The 10,283-nt window shown below is 38.8% G+C and overlaps 1 protein-coding gene across 1 annotated transcript; it reads left to right on the top strand.

The window, feature by feature from the left end:
* The first annotated feature begins 2,581 nt into the window (after positions 1-2,581).
* On the top strand, positions 2,582-8,923 carry MRPL44 (mitochondrial ribosomal protein L44). Its single transcript, XM_043998607.1, has 4 exons — positions 2,582-2,804; positions 3,908-4,376; positions 5,500-5,678; positions 7,859-8,923. The coding sequence occupies exons 1-4, from the start codon at positions 2,623-2,625 to the stop codon at positions 8,025-8,027; spliced, it is 999 nt and encodes a 332-aa protein (XP_043854542.1). The 5' UTR covers positions 2,582-2,622; the 3' UTR covers positions 8,028-8,923.
* Positions 8,924-10,283: the final 1,360 nt, after the last annotated feature.

The following is a 10,283-nucleotide window of genomic DNA, read 5'->3' as shown; positions in this document are numbered from 1 at the left end:
ATCAATAGTGATTTAGAGCATTTTTTCATATGGGAATAGATAGCTTTGATTTCTTCATCAGAAAACTGCCTGTTCATATCCTTTGACCATAGAGCTAACTTTTCAGGGGCCAAACAGGAGGTAGCTGTTCCCTGGACACAACAATTCATCTCTTGCCTCACTAGCTTCTCACCAGCCCGTCCTTCATGCTTGGAACACTCTCCCTGTCACAACCCTTATCTCCTTCAGCCAAGCTTTGGACTGTAGTAGGCACCTGAATGGATGTTAAACCAAGTTAAAGGGTCAAGTCAGGTGCTGCCTCATCTGTGAGGTTTTCCTTTTCCCTCAGGAACTAGTGCTCTGGCTCTTACAAATTGCCTTGTATCCTTGGAAATTGTGAACGTGACCTTTTTTAGGTTTACATGTCCCTTGCTTAATGGAATCATTAGGCATAGCAGACCCTTCATAAATGTTTGAATTGAATGACAACCTCAAAAAAGAAAATTTGCTTATAGATGCATTTTGTGTTCCTAGGTGGCATAGTGAATAGAAAAGTAGCCCTGGAGTCAAGAAGGCTCCAGTTCTAATCCTGCCCCAGATACTTAGGGGGTGTATAACTCTGGGCAAGTCATTTTAATCTCTCTCAGCCTCAATGTCCTCTTCTGTAAATTGGGGATAATAACAGCACCCAAATCACAGGGTTGTTATGAGGATCAGTTGAAGTGGAATATTAAACCCTTTGCAAAGCTTTAAGAGCTACTAATGCTAGCTATTATGATTATGTCAGTTTCTTTAGGACAGGATTGGTTTTGTTTTTTGTCTTTGTATCTCCAGAACCTTGCACAAAAAAGATGCTTTATAAATGTTCAGACAAATGAAGTTTCTACTCAGATCTCTGTGGATTTTCAAAAGGGCACAGGCAATAAAAATTACTAATATTTAATATGCTTTCAAGGCAAAACATTATTTGTTGGCTCAAATACTCTACTTATCCTGTGTGTATTTCCTTAGAAAGATTTTTAAAGGTTGTTTTTGATAGAATGAAATCCTCCTCTTAGTAAATTTCAGGAGTCACTGTGATGTTGGTTGGCCTTAAGGATAGGACCAATGTTGTCAAGGGAGGTTCCCAGGAGTCTTCTTTCCAACACAAAGCACTGGCTGTAGAAGTGGTTGATCTTATAAGTTACTATGCTGTCACCAAGGGTGACTTCAGCTATTCAAAAGGAGAAACAGAACTTGCTGGCAGTTTGTCTGCTGAAGTGATGGCTGAAGAAAAAGATGTTTGCATGTCCTGAAGTCAGGACAGGATTCAAACACTGGCAATCAAACATTTTCTTCTTCATTTACCTCCAAGTATGCCCCCAATAATGAAATTAATAACAATGACAATTAAAGAAGAGTAACTAATTCAAACAAGTGGAAGAGGGGCAGCTAGGTGGTACAGTGGATAAAGCACCAGCCCTGGATTCAGGAGTACCTGAGTTCAAATCCGGCCTCGGACACTTGACACTTACTAGCTGTGTGACCCTGGGCAAGTCACTTAACCCCCATTGCCCCTGCAAAAACAAAACAAACAAGTGGAAGACTTGAAAGGCAGCATGGTACAGTGGACTGGGTAATGGAATTGGAAGCAGGAAGACCTGTGTTCAAATCCTGCTTCAGAGTCTCCAATTAAACATATGGAAATATTTTTTCTAAAATCTACCCTGCCTCCTGGCACACATATTAGGTACTAAATAAATGCTTGTTGTTTGTTTCCTAACTTCCCTATTTTTGTTGAAGGCTCTGTCTAGGATCATAGACTTAGTAGCAGAAAAGATATTAAAGGCCAGATAGCTGCCCCCCCCCTTTTTTTTTTACAGATGTGTAAACTAAGGCACAGAGCAGTTAAATAATGACTGTCTTAGTTTCCTCATCTGTTAAAAAAAAAAAAGGTGATAACAATAGCCTCTACTTCACCTACTACCCAGGGTTGTTCTGAGGATAAATGAGCTATCTGTAAAGTGCTTTGCACACCTTATAGCACTCTATCAAAGCTAGTTATTATTTCTGATCTGTATTTTAGGGTCAGGTTTAAAACATTTGTAACCAGCTGAACAAAGGCTGCTTGGCAATGGATATGTTTAAGTGGTCCTGAGAGGGCTGACAACTGCTCTCTCCAGAAACTATGTAAGAACTTTAACTGGGGACACAGTGATTTACCAGAGGGCAGTGGGCAGCTCCTGACCCCGCACCGGTCATTGGCGCTTCTCTATCCCTGGGACAGGAGCTCTGGGAATCACGCAAAACAACCAGCAGAGGGAGGAAAAAAGGGAGAGCCCGTGAAAGGCTGGCCCCGCCTCCTTCGCACCCCCAAGGAGCGAGGTTTGCAGATTTAGCCCCGCCCCTGGATCTTTCCCCGCCCTCCCTTCCCGAGCTTGGCCCCACCTCCAAGGTCCTGCTCCCCACCCCCAGGGGCTTCTGCCCCGCCTCGCATCCTTACCATCGCAGCTCCGCCCCCAGGATCTTGGCCCCACCTCCCGTAGCTCCCTTTGCAGAGGCTCCTCCCCCAGCTGAGGAAGCCGGGAGTGGTGTCAACGTAACACCCGCCCGACCCGCTTCCTTCCTTCCCTCCTTCCTATCTTCCGCCCGCGCTGGTACACCATGGCGTCCGGACTGGTGCGGCTGCTTGTCCGGGGGCCTCGCGGCCTCCTGCGGGTCTCAGCCACCCCGGAGCCCGTCCAGCCGAGCCGGGGCATCAAGGGCGGGATCCGCGCCGCGCTCCGCTTCCAGAAGGAGTTGGAGCGGCGGCGGCTGCTCAAGTGCCCCCCGCCTCCCGTGCGCCGGTAGGTTTGAGGTGCGGGCGGTGTGTCCGAGCGTGTATCTGTGCGCATGTGCGGGGTGTGAAGAGGGAAGCGGGAAGACCGACTGCCGGCTCTCCCCACCTCCACCCCACATCAGCTCCGCCGAGTCAGTCCCGGACCTGTCACTTCCCCATGCCCAGTGGGAGAAGGGGTGTTTGGAGGTCATCCGGGCCGGGCCTTAACTTTGACAGATGAGGAAACCGAGGCTTAGAGAGAAGGGACTTGATTAAAGTGGGGAGAGGAGGAAGGACAGGTAGAAGGGAACACGCATTTATTAAGAGCCTCCCACGATCCGGACGTTGTGCTGAGCGCTTCACGATATTCATTCATTCGATCCTCAAAACAAGCCAGGGAGGTGGGTGCTATGGCGATCCCCATTTATAGTTGAGGAAACTGAGGCAGGCAGAGGTTGAGTGACTTTCCCAGGGTCCTATAACCAGTAAGGCTCTGATACTGGATTTGAACTCAGGTCTTCCTCACTCCAGTCCCAGGGAGTCAGGTCATGCAATTAGGGTCACGCAGGTAACTTAATGTCTAGCGTCCATTAGATCGGAAGCTCTTTGAGGTCAGGGGACTGACCTTCTTTTGTATCCCGTCGATTAGTACAATACCTGGCGCATAATTGGTGTTTAGTAAAATGTTTATTGTTTGGTTGAGCTGGTATTGGAGTCCAGGTCCTCTGACTCTAAATTTTGTGCTTATTCCAGTATATCTTATTATAATTTGGTAAAACTAGAATAAGTAAAATGTCTACTTAAAAGCGTATTCTTCCTCACATAAAGCTAAAAAGCAGTTTCTTTTTTTTTTTTTGCCAAATAGTAATAAAAATTCTCTGTAATCACTGAAGTCAGTCAATAAGCATTTATTAAGCACTTTTTATTAAGTCGGATTTATTTATGTTTTGAGTCTGATTTGTGTTTTGAAAATCACTACCTAGAAATTGGGATGGCCATTTTTCCATTTGCTTCTTGTAGTTGGAGAAGGAATGATATTTCATAAAAAGAAAATTATACTTTAGAGGTAAAATTTCTATTTTTGCATTTTCGTTATTTAATCTCTGTTCTTTTTTTTTTTTTCATTTTCAGTTCAGAGAAGCCCAACTGGGATTATCATGCAGAAATCCAGGCTTTTTGTCACCGACTAAATGAAGACTTTTCATTAGAGCTTCTCAAAACTGCTTTTATTAACAGATGTTACATTGAGAGTGAGGAAGCCAGACGACAGAAACTGGGAGTAGACAAAGAAGCTGTGGCTCTCAACCTTAGAGATAATCGAGAACTCTCAGAACAAGGGAGAGCCTTTTCACAAAAGTGTCTCACACAGCTCCTTGGAGATGCATACCCAAGTCTGCCCTCAGAAGGCGTCCAAGCAATTGTGGATTTTCTTAGCAGTGAGGACATTGTGTGTCATGTAGCCAGACATTTGGCTGTGGAGCAGTTAACACTAAGTGCAGAATTTCCAGTTCCCCAGACAGTACTCCAGCAGACTTTCTTTGCAGTAATAGGAGCATTGCTGCAAAGCAGTGGGCCACTGAAGACGTCAGTCCTTCATCAGGTATGTAATTAACTAATAGTCATGCTTTTGAGGTTGAGTTTATTTAAACAGGTACACTTTGAAATTCAACACCTACTTTATTCCTCATAACTTGTTGTTTGTGAAGATAGTTGATAATTTAAAAAGACTGTTCCCAAGACCAGGTACAAGCAGCAAGGAAAATCAAGAGTAATGAATTAGTTTGTAGTTTTCTGTTTCTGTTTTGTTTGTTTTTGGGGCAGTGAGGGTTTAAGTGACTTGCTCAGGGTCACACAGCTATAATGGTCAAGTGTCTGAGGCCAGATTTGAACTCAGGTCCTCCTGAATCCAGGGGCCGGAGCTCCATCATTGTGCCACCTAGCTGCCTCCTGTTTATTTAAAATTTAAATAAGATACTAAAAGAATGGACATTGGCATTTTTTCTTGGATTATTCATCCTTGTTCTCAATCTTTGTGAAGCTTAAAAATATAATTTACTTATCATAGGCCTGTGGTAAGGTAATTTTTAGTTAAGTTAGCTGCTTTGACCCCTAAAAGATAAATAACAGCTTGTGAAATTCCCTTTTGTAAATAGGTATTTCGTATATAAAGAAACTAGATACCTAAGAATCTGGGATTGTCTAAAACGTATTTGCTACATATCAGTATAGGTATTAATTTGTAACTCAGGAAACTTTAGCATCTTTCTGTAGCATAGGTCAGATCTGAACAGCAAACAGCGCAGGTCAGACTTGATGTCTGTAAATCTGGGTTTGAAGCTGGCCTCTGGTCCTTCTTGTGTGACACAGGGGAGTCACTCACCCTATTTGGACCTCAGCTTTATCATTTGTAAAGTAGGGACACCTACCTCACAGGGTGGTTGTAATAAACAGATATAATGAATCTAAAGAATTTTAGTTTTCAAAGTGCTATGTAAATGCTATTATTAAATTGGAGCTCAGAATATTCACATTTTTCAAGGTACTGAAGTTTTATAAGGAGTATGGCTTGAAACAGGCAATCACTTGGGAATTGGAATTCTTTTTATTCTATGGAATTTTTCTTTTTAAAGACATGATCAAAGAACTGCATGCTAATACCATTAGAATTGTAGATGGATTTTATTCTCCTCTACCTAATATTTGTATGTTATTTTTATCTGCAGGACTTCCTAATTACACAGATGACTGGAAAAGAACTTTTTGAGATGTGGAAGGTTGTAAATCCCATGGGACTACTAGTGGATGAGTTGACAAAAAGGAATATTTCTGCTCCTGAACCCAGAATTACTAGACAGTCTGGAAGCAGCACAGTGTTGCCACTGTATTTTGTTGGTTTATACTGGTTAGTAAAGTTTGCATCTTTTATAGTATTGTTGGCAAATTGTAACAAAATTACATTTAAAGATAGTTATTACGAGTATTCCAGAGAAAGATGGCTTCTCAGATCCTACTTTCCTGTAGATATCACTTTGTAATCTGCATGATGCCTGTCTTCAGAAATATGACCTGTGTTATTTTACTCATAGCTTTTGTTAGTTTTACTACTGAATGCTGAGTTTTGTAAGGTATATGATGACCCAAGAGGTTCTCCATAAAATTGCAGGGTCTGAGATAAATTTGCTGTATTAATTGACCTCACCCTGCTCTTGGCACTTAGCTGTTGTAACCAACATCTACTTCCAACATCCTCTGTTCAGCTAGAGAAGGGAAGACTGCTGTCAGCATTCAAATTGAGGACGTTTTGGGTTTTTTGGGGTATTTTTGTTTTTAAATTAACTTGTACACTGATAAATCTGTTATCAAACTTTATGAGAATGTTCACATTGTTTTTATTCTAAAGGCATAATATGTCTTTTTTTAAATCAAAAAAGTATTTTATTATTTTCCAGTTAACATGTAAAGATAATTTCAGCATTTGTTTTTTATAACATTTTGAGTTCCAATTTTTCTCCCTTCTCCGCCCTTCTCCAAGGCAGAAAGCATTCTGATATAGGTTACATATGTACAATCACATTAAACATTATTTCTTCATTAGTCATGTTGTGAAAGAAGAAACAGAACAAAAGGGGAAAACCTCAAATAAGAAAAAAGAAAAAAAGTAGAAACAGTACAGTTCAATTTGAATTTAGATTCCACAGTTGGTTTTTTTCTGGATGTGGAGAGCATTTTCCAAATATATCTTTTTTCAAAACCTTAAGTACATTGTTAATCTACCAAGGTCTCACTCTGATTCTCAGTTATGAAATGAATACTTCCTTGCAGGTTCTTAAAGACTATGTTGGCAAACAGCAAGCTCTTTTGGGTCCTCCCAAGTCATAAAGCCTTCAGTTACGGCCTGGCAGTGAACTGCTTGCTCAAGAATTAGCTTAGCTAAAATTGTTAGAAGCTCACCATGCTTTTCAGCTACAGCAATTCTAGAAAACCCTTTACTAAATCATAGAGGAGATAGTATCTGCCTCCATAAATGAAATTACAGATTCTTGAAATTTATAAGTTTAACACATTCTTACCATGTTCTAGTTCCCCTGCTCCTTCATATGCCTTTGTTTTAGTTTGGTTTAAATGTGAATGTCCCTTAATCTTAGTTAAGGGAGTGTTGTTAAATCAGCACAATCATTTAAGACCTAAAAGGCAAGTTTTGTAGCAAACGAGAACCAACCTGAAAGCCTAGTCCAGTTAATGATTTGTTAATGATGTTGAAATCTTTAAAAAGGTCTTTTTATAACAAAGATGATGCAGAATCCATTAAAATCCAAATGTATTATTGTTGTCAAATTGTTTCAGTCATGACTATTGTGACCCCATTTGGCGTTTTCTTGGCAAAGATACAGGACTGCTTTGTCATTTCCTATTCCAGTTCATTTCATGGATGAGGAAACTGAGGCATACAAGGTTAGGTGACTTGCCAGAGTCACTCATCTATAAGTGTCTAAGGCCAGATTTGAACTCAGAAAGATGAGTCTTCCTGACTCCAGGCCTGGCACTCTATCCATTGCAACACCTAGCTGCCTAAAATCTAAAAGTATCTATATGAAAAAATTAATGTCACCTTAAGTGCAGGTTTTCTTTACCTTTTTTCTGGTCATGGACCCCATTGACAGTTTGGTAAAGCCTATGGGCTCCTTCTCAGAATAAGGTTTTTGAATACATAAAATACAGAGATTACAGAGAAAACCAGTCAATTGTATTGAAAAAATTACCAAATATGTTATTGTACATATATAACCTATATCAGATTATTTGCTGTCTTGGGGAGGGGAGGGGAGGGAAAAAATTTGAAACTGGTAATCTTATAAAGACAAATGTTGAAAACTATCTCTACATGTAACTAGAAAATAATAAAATGCTTTCATAATTAAAAAAGAAAAATGTTACCAAAATAGTAAAACAAGCTCATGGACCCTAGTTAAGATCCCTTGTTCGAGTGAATGTTCCAGATGGCATTCGGGAGGCCTGTCCAATGCCTGCATACAGTTAAGGCTGTAGACTGACATTAAATGGTTGTTTTTACTTTCTTTCTAGTGAAAAGAAACTCATTTCAGAAGGACCTGGTGAAACAGTACTGGTTGCAGAAGAAGAAGCTGCTCGGGTGGCCCTAAGGAAACTTTATGGACTGACTGAGAATAGGCGACCTTGGGACTATTCCAAACCCAGTGAAAAATTATCGGAAAAAGTTATTGCCTCGAGTTAATTGGCCAAAAGCACATTGGCACTTGAATTCACCAAAGGAACAGAAAAATGAGACACAAACTTTAAAGTGACTTAGAAAATACGATGGCACTTCCCAAATTGCTCAGAGACATCTTCCTCCCTTAGGGGCTTGTCAGATTACAAGAGAGTCATTTACTGTTCAAAAATGGTTACTGTGAAATCCTTTCAAGTTCGTTAAATCTTATTTGTCGACCTCTTTAGAGAAATTGCTCTTAAAGTTTTGGATTTATCACTGTGTGATTTATAGAGTGGTATGTTTTTTTTTCATTTAATTATTTCCTTCTGGCTTTGAAGTATTGTGGCCTAAAGAAATGTTTTTTTAGTTCAAGTCCCAACAATACTAATTAAAAAAAAATTTGAATACAACAAATCTTTATTTACCAAAGCATTACTTGACAGTTTAATTTGAAGTGTATTGTTAACAGGTTGGGTAACTTGGCCTTCTTAATACAACTAAACAGTATGGTAAAACTTTTGACATCACTGGAAAGGCAAAATCCAAATGGTGACAATTATACTATAAGGGTGAATGTCTTAAAATTTTGTGAGCTAATAAGTCAATAAACTATGTAGAATTCTAAAATACTAGTAAATAAAGGACAGTGTTCAAGGTTATTTTTTAATTACTCTAAAAACATAAATTTTAATACCAATTTGAAGATTGTAAATAAATGTTAATTAAATTAATTTAGACGAGAGGATAATTTATTACTACAAATACAAACATTTTTGTTTCTGTAATTTTTGCAGGAAAAAGCTTTCCTTTCAGTATTATCCTTTTAGGGCACTTTTATCAGAAACATCTCTCTTGCTTTTTGGGAAAAGGCCAGTTCCATACATGTCCTTCCTTTGAAATAAAGTGGTTTATAAACTTTTTAATTCAAGTTCTCAAAAGTCCTTTGGAAAGGGATTTGAAATCCCCACCCCCCTCCATTATATGTAAAGACAATTTTTAGCATTCATTTTTACAAGATTTTGAGTTACAAATTTTTTCCTCCCCCTTTCCTCTTCCTAAAATGGTAAACAATTTGATGGAGGTTATTTATGTGCATTCTTGTACAAGATTTCCATATTAGTCACAGTTGTGAAAGAAGAAACAGACCAAAAGGAAAAAACCACGAAAAAAAGTGAAAAAAGTGCTTTGATCTGCCTTCAGAGTCCATCAGTTCTTTTTTGTTGTTTGTCCTTTGTTCTTGATATGTGGATGTGGATAGCATGAAATGGTTTTTTAAAGAAGCATTTTAATAAAATGCAAGACCTGAAAAGGAAGTAGTCTAATAACTTCTTTGTATATTTTTTTAAATAGTGTAAAAAATCTTGAGATTTACAACCACTTCCTTGACCATCCTGCTGTTAAATTTTCCCAGATTAAATCCTACTATTATTTTTGAAGTGCAAACAGAGAAAAACCAATTGATGTATTCAGTAGAAATAATAGATACCAATGAGAGAGATCATACAGGTCCCCTGCTGAGGAGAAAAAAAAAATGTTTACTGGGTTAATCTCAGAACTGTCAAGAAGAAAATTAGGTGCCATCAAGGACTTGTTACATAATTTGTAAAAAAATATAAAGCCAGCACTTGAGTTCTAGTCAGAATTAGAACAAAAGGATATAAGACACTTTTCTTTGAGACTATAACTGATTACTATTAACTTCACCATTTTACTAAATACATAATATTTGGCTAAACAAAACAGAACTTTAGCCCCAAGTTAAACTTCTTATCTAAAAATTAAAATGTAAAAAGTTCATGTAAAGCTGCTACTTTACTGTTCCTAATACTATTTCATATGTGAATATCTGAGCATAGCAAGCTATCCTGAGAATTAAGCTTAAATTTATTCCACAAAGAGTGAACTAAGAAGTATGCCTATTTTCCAAATGAGAGTGGATCACCTGAACTGGCAATCATTCTGATCTTGACCACCAGATGGTGCTATTTGAATCTTGTGGAAAAAAAGGCTAATCTTCCAAAGCAACAATTAATTGAGTTATAGTAAAGATAAACTCACAGTAGTTGAGAAGATGTAGTCAGGCTTTATAACCAGATTTCAACTTCATTTTTAAGCTCCCATTTATTTTACCTCCAATTCCAGCCAAACAGCTAACCCTATTTTTTAGTCTCTCCTTCTGGATGCTTAGTGACAGCTGTGAGCCTGTCATTGCTAGAACAGAGTCTTCACTTATTCTAGTTTAGATATAATCCTGAATTTTGCCTACATTGCTTCCAACAG

The sequence above is a fragment of the Dromiciops gliroides genome, chromosome 3, assembly GCF_019393635.1.
Source record: "Dromiciops gliroides isolate mDroGli1 chromosome 3, mDroGli1.pri, whole genome shotgun sequence".
Taxonomy (NCBI): Eukaryota; Metazoa; Chordata; class Mammalia; order Microbiotheria; family Microbiotheriidae; genus Dromiciops; species Dromiciops gliroides.
Note: the sequence above shows the minus strand (reverse complement) of the source record. Positions and strands in the feature narration are given on the sequence as shown.

Excerpts from the sequence above, each read along its gene's own strand:
- MRPL44 (XM_043998607.1), top strand. The coding sequence starts at position 2,623 with ATGGCGTCCGGACTGGTGCGGCTGCTTGTCCGGGGGCCTCGCGGCCTC. Across the intron at positions 2,805-3,907 it reads CCCCCGCCTCCCGTGCGCCG|TTCAGAGAAGCCCAACTGGG; the intron begins GTAGGTTTGAGG and ends TTTCATTTTCAG. Across the intron at positions 4,377-5,499 it reads AGACGTCAGTCCTTCATCAG|GACTTCCTAATTACACAGAT; the intron begins GTATGTAATTAA and ends TTTTATCTGCAG.